This window comes from Nesoenas mayeri, assembly GCF_963082525.1.
Source record: "Nesoenas mayeri genome assembly, chromosome: 11".
Classification (NCBI taxonomy): Eukaryota; Metazoa; Chordata; class Aves; order Columbiformes; family Columbidae; genus Nesoenas; species Nesoenas mayeri.
Genome location: NC_137563.1, coordinates 17289579 through 17309628, shown reverse-complemented (window position 1 = coordinate 17309628; position 20050 = coordinate 17289579). Strand labels below are relative to the sequence as shown.

The window sequence follows — 20050 nt, the reverse complement described above, 5'->3', positions numbered from 1 at the left end:
CTGTCATAAAAGGCCCTACACAATTTCAAAGTCCCTTCAGGAGCAACTCTGCTGATAAAGGAGCCCTTCATGTATATATTTTAAGTCAGATTATATTAGGAATCTGCAGGAAGTCTTCTAAACCTGCTTGTGAGTAAATGTACTCCTTCATATTGCCTTCTACTATGTTAAAACCCCCGGAGACAGGGCAGGACACTGTAGGAATATGTTTGATATATAGTTGGATTAAATAACAACCTAATATATCAAACATATCACACAGAGTCCTGCAGAAAAAGGCATCCAGGTTTGATTCATCTTGGGAAAAAAAAAGGACAAACTACCAAAAGATAACAGCAGGGAACTTATGGAACACTAAAGACACGTGTTTGAAGGCACTGGCCTGCATAGAAGCATGAAGAGCATTCCAACAGAACAGGGTAGGTGCAGCAATACTCTGTAATAGCTCATCTACCACACCTTGTTCCTTAAGTGTTCTTTTGCCAGTATTAGTGAAGCATGTAGTTTTTATTAGAGAAAACATTTTTCTTCCAAAAAAATATGAATTTTAGGGGGTTGTTATTTTACAGCCGGTGGCATATTTGCAGAAAAGGAGGAATATATGGCTGCCTTGCAAGACACTTCGCCCTCCACAACTGGAAAACAAAAAAAGGGAGTCCACACTCAGGAAAAATGGAATTGTATTTAAAGGAAATATGACAGCCAAAGCTTCCTTAATAAATAATAAAGAACAAATTGCTTCACGGATCATTCCCCGCCTTGAACACTGCAATGAGAATGCTGAACAAGTGTTACGTTACTGAGAGGAGTAACACCACCTACTTAGGAGAGTTTGCAAAGTGCTTGCCAAAGATAAGCTCAGAAGAAAGATTAAAACTGGGGCAGTGGACTAGCAGACTAAGCATTTTAAGGCCACATTCACCAGCGGTGAAATTACCAGGATTTAAAGCAAAGAGAATATGCATCATTCAATAAAATATGGGCAGCAGCTAGGAGGTCTGTGACTTAGTAGACATTGTTCTCTAGAATAAGATGATTCCCAGTAGTGGAAAATTAAGAGATCTCATGCTGCTGGTCTCAGTCTAAGACATCAAGGGGCTATGATAGGTGCAAATATATGAAGAGAAAACAAGGAAAATAAGAATTTTTGAAAGCCAAAAGTATTAAAAAAAAAAGATGGTGGAACAAATAAGCAAAACCCCTACCTTCAACTATAATAGATAAGCTGGAACATGCGAAGATGAAAGTTCCAACACTAAATCAAATGACTCCCACTCCCTTACCCCAAAATAGAGAATTGGCCTCCAATTAATAATGATGATGATGATAGATTTCCTCCAGGCAGATTATTCTAAAATTACCAGCTAAGGACTTCTCTGCCAGTTCACTTAATGATGATTGCTGTCAAGCAAAGCAGGATGTGGTCTAAGCTGTCTGGTGGTCCAGTGGTCTGTTCCATTGTAGAAGAGAGCTACTATTCCTGCATAAGAAAAATCAGTTGTGTCCACCTTCGTACCTAGTCTAGGCATTTGCACTACAACACCATGTATGTGGTCAAAGACAAACATGAGAAAGATGGAGCCTGTTCAAAGCAGGAAATCCTATGCCGGGAGAATACAAGCTACAAGTCTTCAGGAAAAAAAGTGGCATTTGAGCCCCTCTAGGATCCTCCTAGTACCTTTGATGTGTATTACAATCCACAGTGTGAAAGGGATTAAACATCTAAAAAAGGATGCAAAGGCTGTTTAAATCCCAAATTAAACAAACAGTTGGATACATATTTTAGTTTCAGAAAATGACAAATAAACAGACCAATAAATCCCAGGCAGACTGGATAGTCAAATTAACATGTTAAATGAGGAGCAGGTGTGACATTTGCATTCACTGGAAAATTAGAATGACCCTAGAGTGGCTTAGATGTTGGAAGGAAACTGCTCCATGGTTCCCAGGCAACACACATACACCATTGTGCAGTGGTTGTATAGAAAAGGTGATGGAGGACTCTTCCTCTCCTCAGCCTATGTCCTCTGCTCTGCACGATCTCTTTATAAAGGACAATTTTTCTTTACAAACAAGATGGATGTACTTGTAAAAAAAATGCAGGACAAAGAGCATTTCTTTTTCATGAGGTAATTTATTCCCATCACTAAGCAGAGAGAGGTGGGTGGAAAGACCTCAAAGAGTGAAGCTATCAATAGTTATTTCATCTGATGTTCCTGAGTGACAAAATACCACCCTGCACTGAAAAGTCATCCAACACTGAACGTTCTCAAGGCCCTGCTTTCCAAAAAGACTTCTCATTAGCTTTACTTAGAAAACAGTTTTGCACCTACAAAGCAGCATAAAGAGGGAAATAGATACATAGTCCTTTCCTGAAGCCAATTACACAGCCAAAGCATAATTTTCATTTTAAAGAGATAGACTTCTAGGCAACGTGGTAATTGCTTCTAAAATCTGCCTGTTATTCCACACTGGACAAAAGGTAGCAATCTTGTGAGCTATACATACAACCACAAGTAACAGGAGTTTAATTTATTCTCTCTGTACCATGCATGAAAATAGTTGGCTTAATTTCATAAAATATATTCAGAGATACGTTTGAAATGATCTGGCATCATGCAACACTAGTTGGTTTCATAATGAACTGTAACTTATTTTCCTTCAGGAAAATTAAATAGAAACAGTCCGACCACATATCTGATTTGATACTGAAGCAGCTACTATTTTAGCATAGCATAAAATGTTATGTTTTTAACCTTAGAAAATCCTGAATGCCTTTTGCATTCTGCTGAATCCCTGCTGCTTTCTTGTGCTATACTACACACATTCAGATAGGGTCTTCAAAGGAAAGCAAGTGAGAATGACTTCTCACATCAGTAAAGTGTGTTTGGAAACAGTAAAGCAAATAATCAGCACTAATGATACCATAAGTCTTAAAAACATTTCTGACATTTGGCTTTTCTTCCTTTGCTTGCTCATGGCTGGTGCTTGACTCACTCCCTGAACAGTATCTTTTCACTCTCTTCTTTCAGGTGTAAGTCCCATCCAGTGTTGTGTCTAGTGGCACTGAGACTGAAGCAAGGTTTGACTGTTGATACCTTTATCGTGGACAGTAACAACATAAACACCAATATATGGGCTATATGCATCCTCTGCTTTGTTAACTTCAAAGAAACAATGGGGATGGACACTCACCTTTGGCTTGGCTCTTGGTTTCAGCTGCTCTAACTTCTTTGCTGCAGCCTCAATTGATGCTGCAGCCCCAAGTAGCTCTGTCTCTGCAATGACTGTTGGGTCTTCTGGATCCACCCACTCTGTCCCTGAAATTAATGGAGACAAAGACAATAACTTCAGTGCCACTGCGAGCTGCCATTCAAACAGAGTGATTTACAATCAGACTTCAAGTGTCAAATACAGAATGCACATTGTAGAAAGCTGATTTAGTGCCATAATGGCATAAAAACACTGTAGTTTGTGCCATTGAGAGCAAAACATGAGTCAGATTGAAAAAAACCATTTTACAGGATTATTCTGTTGTGAAAGTAACTTAATTAAGAACTGTGTAAGCAAAGCAGCTTCAAAAAGGGATACTGGCCATACTGAGAACAAAAGTAGCTGTCACTCAACATTCGTTTATCAGAGCTCTTACGAAGATGGTTTCTAACTTAACCAAGTTGTAAGGTACATTGAGAAGTCTGACAGAATGATAAATGGTAAAGAGGACCCATTATAGACAACAGATCATCATCCACAGCACACTTTTCAGCATCCCTTTTTTTGGCAGTGGTTAGAGATGAACCTCGTACTGACTGAAAAAAGTACACTTCTGGCAATGTGTTTCTGACAGCAACGTAGAGAAGCTCAAAGTAGTTTCTATAGCATATCCACAGGTCAGCTTTTTTACTTTTTGCCATTTCTCTTGGCTCAAAGAAATTTCATAGGTCCACAAAATTAATACTTGGCTGGGGGCAATCTCAGATTTTTGGAAGTTCTCAGTGCATAGTAATTTCCAGTTTCATAACATTATTCTCTGGATGACACGATTCAGAAAGCATCCATGTTCTGGATGGAGGGAAGCAATGAAACAGCCAAACCAAAAGTGAGATGAAGAGAGAAAAGGAAGCCAGAAAGAAAACTTTTAAGTTCATAACTACTAAGGGCAAGGGGGGAAAGTGGTGTCACAGATGGAAATAGAAAAGTACGGGAAGCAGTGTACACCAAGCAAAGGAAAACTAAACTAGAATTGAAAAAAAAAAATCTCTTATGACCTTGTTAAACCATTGAAACTTGATCAGAAAATTTGGGTGAACCTAATATTAAAATACCGATTGAAACATCAATTGTTACTAGGGAAGAACAGCTTACGAGAAGGATACTGGCACTTTGCATCAGGAACAACATAACCCCTGTCTGATTCATCAAACACCAAAGGAAATAGGCTTGAATGCTTGAGGATTAACATTTTAACATTGCACCAGCTGAAGAATGAGGCAGTTTCTGCTCTGGGTGACCAAATCACAGGACAATGCAAAATGACAGACTCCTCTTTAAGATGTGGTGGGAGACAGCTGAAGTACATGGGACTGTAATCTCGTGAGCTACATCTCATGCTGCTGATCCCTATATAGTGTGTGTACGTGTGTGTATATATATATATATATGTATGTATGTATTTTATATAAAATATCAAAACATTACCAAATACCATTTTTCAGCTCAACTGGTTATATTAAACACTAAGATTGGCAGGCAGATAAAGCAGGGGGAAAAACCAACTTCGATACAGGCAGCATGTGTAAAGACAGTCAAATCCAAACTTGTAAATCTATCCGTTCCTCTTCAAAAAAAGGCTTTTCACAAAGGTGAAAACATTTACATGCTAAATTGGTTAGGAGATATAATATTATCATTTATCTATGAATGAAAATTAGGAATGGTTAAAAACATCTTGTTTTCCACAAAAAAGCTTCTAAAGTGAATTAAAAAAAAATCCCCTACAGGCAGCAAGTGAAAAAAAGAACGAAAAAACTGAATTTTTATTTTAATGAATATAAATAAAAATGCAAATGAATAAATGTCTCCAAAGATGAGGACAATAGAAATATTTTTTTAAAGCATTTGGGGAAGAGAAAAATTCTGATATTGGCTTGGCTTGTTAGAAAATGCAAATTTCAAAACATAAGAAATAGTGCATAAAAGGCTGAAGAATTCAAAATAAATTACCTGAACAAGGAAAAAGCATAATGCAGGTCACTGTTATATGACACAAAGTTACTATATTAAGATACAGAGGAAGAACACCACCCCCTTCATACACACACACAAAAAAAAGCCAACCAAACACAAACCATAAGAAAATAGGGAACTCCCATGTATGAAAAGTGTTTAGTCAGGATTTGTTTCCAAGAAATGCAGACTCATAAAAGCAGGAAATAACAGAGGAAAATCTGCACTGCATATTACACAGAATATCAGAAAAATTGGTATAGAGTTCTCTGGCCTAGCTTAGCAAAGAATGATTGAACAAGTATGAATTTGCCAGAAGCCTTTGTTAAGGGAGGGGTAGAATTAAAAAAAAAAAAGTTATTACAATGCTTTATTAAAAAAATTTATTTGGTATTCTGTTACCTATGGGATTAAAATGCTCATGTACCCTCCTGATGGCTGTGAAGATTTATTCAGACTAAAGCTCCCAGTATTTCTATTAATAGCAGATGTAGTCTGATATTTAATAACACTATGCTTAAAATGTATTAGTTTCATTTAAAATGTATAATATTAGAAATGTCATCCTAAGAGTTCACATGCATCACCGGATAAAAATTTTACTAAGGAAGTCAGTATTTGAGAAAAATATCACTCCTCTGTTATAAGAACAGTGAAGTTCTGCTAAGCAACGGAATTCATTGCTTATTTGAGTGCTGAATTTATATCAGACCTCAAGGTTTTTTTTCAGTTCTAAGAGTTCGGGAAATGATCCAGATGACAATTTTCTGAAGTCTCATTGTTCCACTAACATACTTTATAACAGGGCAAGACCCAGACAGAGGCACAGAGAGAACTATAGGTCTAAAACTTACATTATTGCCAGAGTCTGAGCATTAATTCAGGAAGATGATGGTTATGCCCTTTTATTTGAAGTTGGAAAGCAGCTATTACTGCAAAGGATTTATTTTGACTGAACAAACATGAGCATAAGGAAAGGAACCAGCCATAAATTACAATTCAGCCACCAGTTCAAGAGCAGTGATGCTGTATTTTGTTTTCTGCTGCCATGCCTCTGCTTGATGGTTCCATCTCCATTCACAGATGACTTATGACCAATCATATGGAGTGGGAGAGGGTCAAACAGACACGTTTACCAACACTGCAAACAAGTGAACATCAGCAGAGAAATTAAAAGAACAGAAGTAGCTGTTGCCAAAACATGTAGAACATACTAAAAGGGGTTTTTTTTAGCTTTTGGTTTTGTTTTGAACTACAGAAATGACAGATCATAATCTCTGTGCTGGGAGCAGGCTGCCCAACTCACCTTTCATAGCTTCTGCTGACTGGATGAGCTCTGTAACAGCACCAGCAACCCGCTTGGAGAAAGAGGCCAACTGATGCTTTAGTTCTGGAGTTGGTTTTTGCAGGATCTAAAGGAAAAGATAAAATGTAACAATGGTAAGGGTTCCAGAGAACGCTGGAACACTCTCAAGGCACACTAGTGAAAGCTGTATTTTATACAACAGTTGGCTGAGATAAAACATCAGTCCAGTGAGAGAAGTACGATTGTCAGGGCAAAGGCTTACACAGCAATGTGTGATGCACACTAGGAGAGCAGCACTGCCTTGCATTTCTACACAAACTGTCAATATTGGCTGGAAGCTCTCAGTACTAAAACTAGGACAGAATTCTCCAAAACAGAGGCACATGTGTGAGTATGTGGGAGGAATATGCAGCTTTAGCACTCTGTTCTCAGATACTACAGTCATTCTACTTATGCATCAGGCTTAGTATTTCTAAACTGCTGGAGAGGGGCTGATTTTCTATTATTAACAAACTGGTTGGTCACTATTTCTAAGAAACAGAATGACAGAGTTCTGCAAGCTAGTGCTAGTTGCCTGTTCTGGGAAAAATCGGCAATGGAAGTGCCAACCCTGGGTGAGACCCTTCAATGCAAGGGAAAGACAGACACCTCTGAACTGAATTTGCATCAAGTATTAAACTGTGCTTCTTCAAATGGAAAACAGTCAGACATTCAGACAGTGAAGCTGAATTCTTCCCCTGAACAAGGACAACATCTGCATTTTAATTACCGTAGCATAAGGAGAAAAAAGATTAAGTTCTGGGAATTCATTTATACTCAAAAACTACTTCTGAGAGTGACAGAGATTTAAGAGCAAAACAAGGGGTTGAGTCTCCCAAGTCACATGCAGGTGTGCATTTGCTTAATTGTTTCCAAAACTCCCCTGCAAAGCAGCTCTGAAAAGTAGGTGCACATTAAAAATACATTTTATCTTTTTGTGTGTTTGCCATTTTGCAGTCAAATGCTCAGCCCCTTACTTTGACAGAATAAATTAAACTTATTTATTTTTTTTAACTTGGCCTGGTGAGGACTCTGTCAGACAAGGAATTATGTCTTTCTGGAACTACCATGTCAGTGTATGGGTGGACTTTGGGGGTGTCCTGTCTGGCATGAGTTGGAGAGCTTTTTGTGAGATTGTGCTGGCTTGGGGTTTTGGGATGGCATTGAGTAGGTGTCTCTTTTTTTCCTGGAATCAGAACTGCAAAAAGGCATGTTAAAGTGGTTTCATAAAAATCACATAACCTCTTCGGTCTAGGGGACAGGAGTCTGCCAAATATGTCTAATATTTATAGTGGGCTTAAAAGAAGACTGAAGTGTCTTATTTTAGTGTCTTTGTTAGGGACCAATTTTTAGGTCAGGACCCATGCTGCCTCCAGATCTGATCCAGAATCCAACCCCATTTAAACACTTCCAGTCTCCCTTCTGTCTTGCAGTTTGAGCTGAAGTTCTGAGTTTACTTCAGCTTGCTTTTCCTGAATGACAAACCTGTTCATAAACTTGTGACAAACTGATAAAAATGGGTCACTAGCAGCCATTATAGGAGGAAATCAGAGAGATTATTCTCCTTGAAGGGATCCAGTATATGCGTGCAGACTCCTCCTTACCAGGAGAACATGTTCCAGGAGTTCCAGGTATCCCAATGTACATTCTGTTCCAAAGCGCAGGGCTCTGTCTCGAACTTCTTCACTCACATCTGGGTGATACGATGCTTGCTGAGGAGGCAAAACAACATTAGTACCCCAAAACTGCTCCCACAAGAAGAGGTCAACACAGAGAAGATAGAGAAAAGAGAAGGAAGAAATTTTTCATAATGTGCAAATGACATTTGAGCTTGAGGGCCAGTCATTTCTGTTGTAAAGGTGTAAGCAAAGTCCACTCAGAGAGCAGTAGAGCTCCAGTTCTGAGGATGGCACTGGGAACACTCTTCCTTTTATCAGCACATCCTCCTGCCTGGGTGTGCATCTGCAGTCTTTCTTAGCATCCTTCCTTGAGTATTATCAGCAGGTTTGTTGTATCTCTCATATAAGGTAACAATGTCCTGGCACTCATAGCTTTTTCTGCCAGGGTTCTTCAACCCTGAAGAACCATCTGAAAACACAAGAGGATTTTTGATTTCTTCTAATGAAAATATGTCTCTTGGAAAATACCTTGGAGACAGAACAGGCTCTTGGTTTATGTATATACTGTTCTCCAGGGCAAAGGTTATGCTATTGGGGCTCTCCTTTATTACTAATACCCACAAAAATCAAAATTATGAGTGTAGTTTTGCCACCCACAAATGGTTGTTTACATCTTACAGGTTAGAAATATGCCAAACCATTTTTTTGCATGTGCAGCCTACCAACAAGGAATGAAAGCAGGAGTGTCCATCTGCTTTAGAGATCAAAGTGCTGGGCTGGCCCTGAAGACTTGGGCTCAATCAGAGCTCAGCTACCTCAGTACTTGCCTCAAATACGGGTCTCTCACTTTGCCTTCTCCATTCTGCAAGATCAGAGATAATAGTTTGTTCCTCATAGAAAGCCTTGCAAAAATGGCAGATGAAAAGTGCTACAGAAGTGCCAGGACCTTGTTACCCTACATGAGAGACACAACAAACCAACCAACCCACCCACAAAAAGAATTAGCTGCTTTTTGTTATCTGGTACCATGTTGTAAGTAACAGCTTATGAATGGCTTTATCTTGACATCAGAATTTAACACAGTAACAGGCAGTGCTAGAACCATCTGTTTAAACACAGAGAAGCAGCAGCAGAGCTGGTTCTTAAGGATTTCCACTGAGTATAATGTCTGACATCTGACATAAGCCTGGCTAAATAATTTTATTTTTAACAGTAAGTGAAAACTGCAGCCTCCTCACGCCTTCTGTTTTCTAAAATAAACTTCTAGGAAACTTCATTGAACAGAAATAGTAGTTGTTGACAAATGAAACTTCCTAAAAATCTTAAAAACCAGCATCTTCTCTCACAGAACATCTCTCCTTCCACCCCTGCAGCCTCATATCTTCCATTAGGACAGGGGATTGTCTCAGCGCTCACTTGAATTTTGAGCCCTGCCTGCAACCCTCAGCATCCCGAGCAAGTGCTGGTGTCAGCCGGGCCTGGAGCTGGTCCATGGGCTCCCTCTGTGGGGAAGTTCAGGATCAGCAGAGTACAACAATGGCTCATGAAACACCTTCATCTCTTCATCTTGTCAACAAATAATCTGAAGGGAAAGGGGATGGAAGGAAACAGGGTAGGATTTTCCCCATCTTTAGTATACTTAGTATACTTTAGTAAACAAGTTCCAGAGGCCCAAAAAATCCAGAATGGCTTATTTTTCATTCTCATGTAGGGCAGACAGATCCCCCAGTGTTTCATGTGCATATATTGTAAGCACCCTAATATGCCTCTTCTGCACTTAAATATTATTGTTACACATGCAGTTAGAGCAAACATCTGTAGGAGAGAGATAGAAACTTCCTGTTATGATTTGCATATGTAACCAAAACTGGTATCTGAATATTTTGGGAGCATTTTTAAGGTTCAATGAGCTCTAAAACAAACCATATAATTCACAGCAGACTAAAGAGGTGACAAAATAATTTTAAGATGACATTTTTTTAACCCAGAAACATGCGAACAGAAATCTCACTGCACCAGTTAGGACTCGCAACAGTCTGAACTACATTCTGCACAATTCTACTGTAGATCATATAATTGTACTTTTGTCTTCACATGAAGGGCATCGAAACCTGATTATTTGTCAGTGCTTATCATATAGACTAGCTTAATCATACTGGAAACCCCTCCAGGATTTGTCACATATCACAAAACCCAAGTTGCACTGCCTTGCACAGCTTTTGTGGCATAGTGAGGCTAAGACTGCTGGTTCCTACCCCTAAAATTCAAGGGATGTGGCTTATCACAGAAATACCACATACAGTTATCAATTTGTAGAAATCAACGGCATAAGATTGCTAAGTCTCTGAGCAAAATTTGTAGGAACAGGAAAGCTGGACAAGACAAAAGTAGATCTTAAGTCTTTGCAGGTCTAAACTACACTGCAGCACGTTCGCTGTTATGTGTGAATGTTCCTCACTAATTTAGAGTACTGGAGCCTAATTCATGGAGGAATCAATTGTCTGCAAAGGGTCCTTGTCAGTGTATCATTATACATCAGCAAAATGATTCCCAGCCATTTCCCTTCTGTAAATTACTTTGAAGGTAATTCCCTGGGAGATCCAGCATCCCAGACCCCCGTTATTCATTTTGCAGGAAGTTTCATCCTGTCAGCATCCAGCAATGCGTGAACTCCAAAACCATTAAATTAACTGGGAGCAAATCTAAACATAAAAAGGTGAACTTCCATAATGAAATGTTAAAAATTACCTGTCAGGTTGCATGTTGTGTGTGTTTCTAACATTTTTGGAAACACAAGATTCTGTCGCTAAGAATTTGCTGCCTGTTTGGAGAGACTGAAACAAAAATGCATCTACACTAGCCACCTCCAAATGACAAAGGAAGTTTAGTGCACCTCCGCATCTGAATTGATGCCTGAATGGATTTATCTAGAACGTTGCACAACTATGAACTGCTCTTAGCCTCCCTTAGAAGTTTCCATTAACTGGATTGTGCCTAAGACATATTAGGCTACAGGCTTACAGGCTATGTAAGTAGCATAGGTGTTTAATTTTCCCAGGCAAATTAGAGCTGCTTTGTTTTGTTGACCTTCTGAGGACATAACCAAAATTTGAAGCATGTAAAGTCATCAAGAACTGTCACAGTCTAAAAACTCTGTCAGAAAACTAAGTCAAAATAAAAAGTTCCATGCAAATGGTTTTGTATAAATCCAAGTCTAAGTTATATTAGAACTTGCACTTTTGTACAAGGATCATTTTAAAAACAAAATTAACCCTTCCACCTAGGTACTATTAGGCTAAAAAATAATCATCAACTGAAGCATTTAGGATTTGACCAAATAGTGAAAAATCAGATACCTCACAGAGCACCATCATTTTACCGTCATCCTCCACAATTGTAAAGGCAAAAATAAATAAATATAATTGCTAGGCATATATAATTACTACTGAACACCAAAAGGAATTAAGTTTTTATAATCCCATTTTTAAAAAAATAATGCCTAGATTTTTTTCATCATCAAAACAAAGCCAAATGGTTTAATAGCCATTTATATGACATACACTTCCACCCCAGTTTTGCAGGTCAGTGGCTGAAAGTTGTCTAGCTCAAGCAAGTATAGAAAAGAAGGTACCAATAAAGGCAAAATGCATTTTTGAAAAGTGCAGAAGAAATTAAACAAACCAAGAGGTTTGGTTAAGGGGCAAAGGACTGCTAAAAATAGACCTGAGTGACTCCTTTCACTGTTCCTAGAAATATTGAAATCATATTTGTGACCATAGGATTGTTTGTACATTCTAACACTCGCACAGATTTCTTGTCTTCCAGTTTAATAAGACACTGAAAACTAGGAGATTTCAGGCCAAATAAAACTTCTCATTTTCACAGAAAGAAAACAGTCAATATTAGCACTGCTTTTTTTGTGCATTGCACAGAAAAGCCTTTCTCAGAGAGACGTTTCCTTAAAATTATCATAACCATTAAGTTTCTCATCTGAAAATTAAATCATTAATACAAATAACATTCAAGAGATTTAGACACACACACACAAGCGCACTCTTGGGCAAGGAAGTGAATCTTTACCTTACAAGCTGTCAGCATGTCAGCCACTGCTTTGCGGCTCAGATTCGCTGTAGCAATCACATCCTCCTGTCTGCATGAGTTCCCAGCTGCAACAGCTTTGGCAGTTGCCATGGTGATTCCTTTCGTCATCCGGATCGATTCTTCAGGTGATGATGTCTTTTCTGGAACCTCGCTTGACTGAAACACCTGAAAGTGAAAGCAGAAGGAAAGCCTGATGCCATTCAAGTCAGAGCAGAACCACCATGAGAAAGAGACAGCAACTGGCAGCAGCCTTTGGATAGCAGCAAATTAGAAACAGACTTGCAGTACTCTAATATCATTCTCGCCTGGTCCTGATAAGCCCACTCACCTACAGACAGCAGAGAGAATCAATAAGCTGAGGGAAGTGTACAAAATGCAAATGTCTGGACAAAAATGACCCCAGTCAATGCCATGCTCCCGGTTCATCAATTTTTCACTCTCTCTCTCCAGAAATGGAAGCCATGTTAAAACAGAAAGTCTAGTTAAATATGTAAAGGACATCCTCCAGTGTTGCTCAGATTCAGTCCCTGGAGTTCCAAGTCAAGCTTGATGCATTTTCTGGAGCATGTACATGCCATCCTCGGCAACCTCTCATGATACTCCACTTTTCTCACTATGAAAGAGATGACAACACCACCACAGACCCATTCCTTAGCAATGCTGACAAAAAGAGAGAGAAGGGACGTTTACCAACCAGACTGAGAAAGCAGATGTGATAATGTACAGTCCTTCAATGACAGATCTGGACAAGTTTTAGATCAGAGTTATAGGAAGGAAGGTATCTTAGCCAGGCCTTCATGAGGATACAAGACAGTAATATGCACTGGATATCATACAGAACATTCCTGATCAGGTACCAAATCAGGAGTTCTTACAACTGCAGACACTGTACGAATTCCCAACTATATACACGTATTATTTTTAAAAAAGGGCAAAACCAACAACAACAAAATTAGTTCTTGCTTTCTTATAACAGCATTGCTCACACCATGAAGGACAGATGTTTTATGGAGAGCAGTTGACAAGGCAAAATTGTACCAGTGCAGTGTAAAAATTGCTAATCCACAGACTATACAACAAAATATATTTTCTGCTGAAGACTCTGTCTATAGTTTTCTTATAAAAATGAACTGTAAGTAAAAGAAGGAAAAAAAAATAATCAGGCTTCTTCACAAACCTGCAGGTATTAGCTTATGTCACTGACTAGTTACTAGTAAACAAACAAACAAAAAACCACCAAACACCTGAATGCTGCAGCTGGAGACTGTACTTTTATACCTAAAAGAAGGAGGAAAACAATTGTCATGGTGCAACACCCAATCTGGGAGAGAATTCCATGCTATTTGTAATTCCTTCTCAGACAGATTCTCAGATAGCAGACTATGTGTCACTGGTAGTATCATTTCATAATAAAGAAAAAATAGAAACAAGAGTAAATCTGCAGTTACAATATGGCTGTGATGCTGACATTACTGAAGCTAGGATCAAAAAAGAGCAAACAGCATGGGACTCAGAAAATAATACCTGCCATCAAAGCTTAATGCCTAAAGAACAAAGAAGCAGTTGCTTCCAGATTTGTATGATGGTAGCATCTCAGATCTCAAAGTGGGGGGCTGATCATGTCTGAAAGTAGACAGGCTGAAGTGCCATTGTATTTGTACATGCAGAGGTGATTTGCAACAGATAAAAAGAAGCAAATGGCATCCAGTGCACTGGCAGGCGGTAAAGCATGGCTAGAAGAAGGTGCCTGGGCAGGCTGGTCTGAGTATAAGAGCACACACTTTTAAAAACTGCCACATATGGCTATTGCATTCTGTACCGTGAGTTCCTGTTTGATGTACTCAATTGTGGCCTCGAGAGCTCTTGTCCCTCGTGTAGCTTCATCTTCTACTGCTTTAACAGTCTTCAAAAGCAATGTGACATTTGTTACCATCACCTGGAGGGAAAGATGACAAAAATATGTGATTCCTTCCTCTCATTTTTCAAAGGCAGCAGGGTATGCAGCAAGGCAAATTAATCTGGGTAGCATTATCACTTCTGATAGGGCCTAACAGGCTTCAGGAACAGTACTTGTTATGGGATTAAATATCAGCTCTCCTGTCAGCCAGTTTCTGAGGGCTCCCTGCAAGGTGCAGAAATGCAGCACAACTAACTGCATAGAGATACCATCAGAAGTGTGAGTGTTCTAGCAAAATTTTTACCGAAAACTGGAAAATTCACAACATTTCCAGGATAGGTCTCTTTTACAGATTATGTTAGTGCCTTTTCTTCCTGTACATTTTACACTGCAAGTTGAGAGAGATATGAATCAAGGTATGGTATTTCTTTTTGAAATTTACACAGTGCACTCTCTGGAATCTGATGAAGTCCCAGGTAATCAAGCAGCCAGACACCAGCCTCAAGCCCAACTGCAGATATAGAATCAGTGTTACTGTTCCAGTTACAAACCCAATAGTCCTGATGCAGAATATCACTGTAATAACTACGCCTTTGCTGTACTCCAGTATGCTAGGATACTAATGACAGCTACAATGAGAAGAGACTGAAAGGCCAACTTCTTGGCATTTACAACTTTAAATACAGAGCACTCTTCACAGCAGGAAGTGCCAAGAAATCAGTTTTCTGGACTAGAAGCATAATTTTCAAGTAGTGCCTCAACAGTGTGCAGTTCTCCTGTGCTCTGAAAGGCAGCAAGGCACAGATCTTACAGGTAAGCAACAGACATGAGGGTCAGAAGAGCTTCTGGTCAAGCAAGAAGCTACCATGACACTCTCATACTATGAAAGCAGAAGCAATACTGCCTAAATCTCCACATCTGGAAATATTTTGTAGACAGGAAGCCACAAGATACTTGTGAGGCAAATATCAAAGCTCAGGTGCAGCGGAAATAAAGCACAAAGACATCACAGGTGTGGTGTAATCTCTGTGAGTTTTGAGCTCTGATAACTATGTACTCCCTGGAAAAACCTAGGAGAGAGGGGTCAGAAGTGCACAATATCCTACTGTAGAGTTATTGGAGGGGGTTTTCTCCCTCTTTCTTTCCCTCCCCTTCTCCCAGCCTTCACCAAGCTGCAAGGCCACATGCTTATCCTGAGCATATGTCATTGTTTAGAATGTAGTATTTAGGTATCATTTTATACCAGATAAATTTTAGCATATAATATTATTAAAAAATAATCTGCCCTCAGATATTGGCTTGAAAAAGAAAGAAGTTTCCTTTCAGAAAGATTACAGTTCCTGCATCAAAAACACAGAAGTCCTCTGACAGCCTACAAAAATGGATAGCATCACGGAAGCTCAATAGCGTCATCTTATTTTTCTGCAGTATCCCAGGATTATAATGAAACAAAGAAAGAGATGAGATTTCAGGCAAATTGCTGAAATCCAAGTCTTGCTTGTCTATCAAGTGTGATTGCAAAGATACTTTCAAATAAATTGTAAGAACAAGGTTTTACCTTGGCAGCACCTTTCAGCTGGTACATGGATGGATCATCTGCTGGTTTGCTGGCAGCTCCTTTGGTAGCACCAATGAGATCAGAAAGGGCCTTTGCGACATCCTTGATGGCATTGATCAGGACAACCTATGGGAATGAGAAACAGCTGTAAGCGCCAGGCAAGAAATAGCAGTCTGGATGAGGGTGCGATTTTTAGAACAGAAATAAACAAAATCTACTACTGATACGCAAATAATATCACCCTCCCTCTTCCCCAGTAAAACACATAACGTATAGGAAATGGAAAAGCTGTGCTGATAGCTGCAGTGTTTCATGCAAATGGTCAGAATCTATAAAAGTGACTATTTGTTGTGAAGAAATGGAAATGCTGTTTGCAGATACAATTTCCTTCCTCTGAGCTCTCTAAGAGGAGGTTTACTTTTATGCACATTCTTCAACCTTAGGGTGAAAGCGGGACAAAAGCAAGAAAAGAAATTGATTATAAGCTTAAGGTCTAATGCTACAGTTATGTATCAATTCTGAAATCACCTACTGGAATATCAAATGTACTTGCTATGGCCAGATGTTAGAGGGAGATGTTCTTTCAGGGAAAAAGAAGTTGAACCCCTGTAAGAAGCTACACAGAATTCAAGTATGAACAGCTCAGTTGGCTTTACAGTCAGGAAAAGTCAAATCTGGAGGTATTGTCTCCTAAACCCAAGCTCAGAGACAGGAGTCCTAGACGCAATACAGACACTACAACAGGCTTGTTAATTATTTTAGGGCATTATTGCAATAATTCTCTCCTCCAAATCCTTTGCCAGTTACATCAGTAGAAGATCAGGTGTTTTTTAAGTATTTTGCTGGAATTCAGAACAGTTCATTTTAAGGAAAATGTTGAAAGATGCATGAAAACGGGAAAAAAAATTGGAACAATCACTTAACAACAGCATCATTCCTTCATATTTGTACTTCACTAGAACTTATAAAATATTAACAGAAGTGAAGTCTTTGCTTTTCCTGAAAAGTTTATTTAGGCTTTGGTAGCTCAGAAGCGGTTTGACCATGGAAACAGGAAAAGAACCTGAGACCCTGAGGCACAGGACAGACTGATGAGATTCTCTGTTGTCCAGCTGCCCACATTGCACCAAAGCTTGCAGTGTAAGACATCTGAAACTGTCATAGCGGGGTAAAGCGAGTGTTGCTGCTGTGGAAAAATGTTGTAACAGTGTCGTGTGCTAAAGGTATTAAAAATGCTCCATTTAGGGTGTACGATGCACCTACAATTTTTAACTGGAAATATAAAATTGCTCCAAATAAATAATTACTCATGCACAATAGGTTTTAAGTACTGTATTCTTGGCTTTTACATATAGAGAAAAACAATCTGTGATAAATGTTTTGCAGATGTTGCTGGTTTATGGAAATCCCTCAGTTGTTTTTTTTTTTAAAAAAAAAAAAAGAAGAAAAAAAGTGCTTCCAGGAGTCTTTTCCTAGACAGAAACATCTCAGAAGTTTAGCCCATCACGCAGGTCAAGCAAAACAGAACACGCATCCCCTTTCAGAGCCTTATGCAAACAAACAGAGTTTTTCAAACTAATTTGGTCCCAGCACAGGCACGTCTGCAATATGCTTGCCAACCTCCATTTCACCAAGATCCAAACAAACTGAGGAAATATTTGAGAAAATCTACATTGGAGGCTGAAGTTACTGAGTTAAACGAAAAACAACTCTGATACAGAGAACAGCAAGAGCTTGTTAGCCTACACAAATAACAGATACTGTGCAGCCCATTTGTAAGCTGGATACGTAGCTCTGAAGGCATGCAAGCTCTGTAGAACAAAAAATGGATGAGTCAGGGGTCCAAGCACAAATTAACAAAAATCAGACAAATACTTTGCCAAAAGCATCCCAGCTGGAACACACATGTGACATAAAAGCAAAAGTGTTATGCTCAATGCTTTAACCACTTGATGGTTTTCTAAAGAAGAGTGAGGTCTGAGTAAATCCAGAAAAGTCCCAGAAGAGACGAACCCCACTACATTGCTTAAAAGCAGAAGTCCCACAAAATCTTACCAATTGAAAACTGTCTCTGGTCTCTTTAAGAGTATCAGAACAAATTTAAAACTTCTCACCTGTGTTTCAGGATCATCAGATCCCAAGCTGGCTGCTCCCAGCTTTACCACCTCAGCCAGCTGAGTGATGGTGTTGGCTGATGACTGAGCTGCTTGGGCCAGTTTGTCCTGACTTGACGCAGCACCAGAAACCAACAATTTTGTATCTTCAACTAAAGCTTTTGCTGTTTTCAGGATATTTTCCCTGTAGCAAAAAGAGGAAGCAGGGAAGTTGAAATGCAGAAGAGGAAAAAAACGTGATTTTCAATGTTATGCTGACGAACAGCTACATAAAAGAGCTGATGCAAATCATCATACCAGTGTCCACTCATGAAAATAAACCACAGGCCAGGCTGCAAGTGGGAAAAAAACCCCCCAAAACATAACCAAAAAAACCCCCACCAACACAAAAAAACCCATACAAGATTGCTACTAAAACAGTAGCATTATATTTTGGGCTAGATGCAAGGCTGTTTATTAAAATGACCCCATCTTGAAAATAAATGAGGTAGGGCAGTAGCAGACAAGAGCATTCCATTTTAACACTGAAAGAAAATCTGGCCATGATGTGAGGAAAGTAATGGCTGTCAAATCTTAATCAGCATACTGTAAGGAAACTAAAATAGTTATTTATGAGGAAGGCAGAAGGAAAATGGCAAGAAAGAACAGAGAATGTGTCCTCATCAGGGTTCCCCCACACCATATAAGTTTTAACATGTCAGGACAATAAATCCAAAGCAACATCTGGGTAAAGGAAGAAACCATTTTGAGTATGCACTTCACAAATGAGTCAAGTAAACCGACAACTAGAACCACATTCATGTAAAATGTCTGTCTGCAAATTAATGACACCTATACAAAAATCCCTAACTTTCAGTTTGCAGAAGGGCAGCACCGTACACACCACAGCATCTTTCCTCTTTCTGGAGCAACTGGCAAGGCCACACAATTGTCACTAGGCTGCAAAGCAGCAAGTCAGTGTGTTGGCTGTGAAGCCCTGGGTTCTACTGCAAAGGAAGTAACAGATGCTGCAAATCTCTTAAGATCATGAAAAATGCTGTGGGACTAGTTTGTTGCAGATGCTACTTGAGGGGAAAATTGGCTTATCTTTGCCAAAGGGGAAAACGTGTAGCTTAGCTGTGCCATTTCCATCCCTGCTGTCCGCAAACACATTGACCATAAGCATGATTTAGCAAGACAAACAGCCAGACAGTCACAAACAGCTGTTGGAAAGAAGTATATAGAAGATTCTTCTTCAATGTTATGGGCAGTTGATTTTTGCTACTTGAATGTGGTCGTCTACACAATGAAATGGCTTGAATAAAAGCAAAAAAAAAAAAAAACCAAAAGAGCACTACAGTTGTGGCCCTTTGTTGGAAATGCTCTTGGCAGGTATTCCCCAGCTTTTCAAAATTCTTTTCTCATAGAAATAACCAAATTGAAGTTTACTGTCCTCTATCAATATCTGATATTTCCTATTTCTCTTCTTACTCCACTGCCTCATTCAATTTCGCTCATGGGAATTTAGAAAGGTAAAAATTTATTCCCACATGCCAGTTGCTTCTGCCAGTTCCATTGTTTCCCTGTGCACATGCTCTTCCATCTTTTTCAGTTACACTGACCTGTGGTCCGCAAATGATTCGTTGTTCTCGGCATTAAGGGTTCCAGCAGTAGCAAACATGATAGTGGTGTCTAGATCTGCAATTATCCCTGACACAGCACTAGCTGCAGTAATACAGGCTTGTGTGCCTTTATTTCCTGCTTGAAGTGCAGATAAAACTAAGGAGACCTGGAAAAAAACATAAAGCAACAAGGCAGTCATCGAAAGAAAGTCTCATTTTGGGTTGTTAAATGAGCTCTTTAACATGACTGGAATAAAAAAATGGAAATTCATTCTGCAGTGTCATTTTGCAAATGTTAATAAACCTCTCCTTCCTCTTTCCCTTACTTTGCTCTCATTCTGCAACAGTCATTGTGACAACTAAAGATTGTCTTGAAGTGAAGGGGATTTCAGCTAGGAAGTCCACTTTTCAGACAGAATGAAGCGATCTGTCCATCATAGGAGGAAGCATGTCAGCTAAAACTTTCTTGAAATACAGTCAGGGGTAATGTAGTGAACTTCTGCCAGGATAAATGCCAGAGCCAAGAGCTATTGTTTTTTCCCTAACATGTACACAGAAACACCAGCATCAAGCACCCCAGGAGTCCTGT

General features: G+C 39.3%; 1 protein-coding gene across 1 annotated transcript in view; it reads right to left on the bottom strand.

Annotated features, from left to right (window-relative positions):
- Positions 1-20050, bottom strand: part of TLN2 (talin 2) — a 158703-nt gene that overhangs the window by 8222 nt on the left and 130431 nt on the right. The window contains exons 46-53 of the mRNA XM_080351330.1: positions 19462-19628; positions 17861-18044; positions 15747-15872; positions 14111-14227; positions 12271-12456; positions 8176-8283; positions 6533-6638; positions 3196-3320 (exon numbers count right to left, since the gene is read on the bottom strand). Of these exons, the coding sequence (XP_080207456.1) occupies positions 3196-3320; positions 6533-6638; positions 8176-8283; positions 12271-12456; positions 14111-14227; positions 15747-15872; positions 17861-18044; positions 19462-19628 (1119 nt within the window). The remainder of the gene's footprint in view (positions 1-3195; positions 3321-6532; positions 6639-8175; positions 8284-12270; positions 12457-14110; positions 14228-15746; positions 15873-17860; positions 18045-19461; positions 19629-20050) is intronic.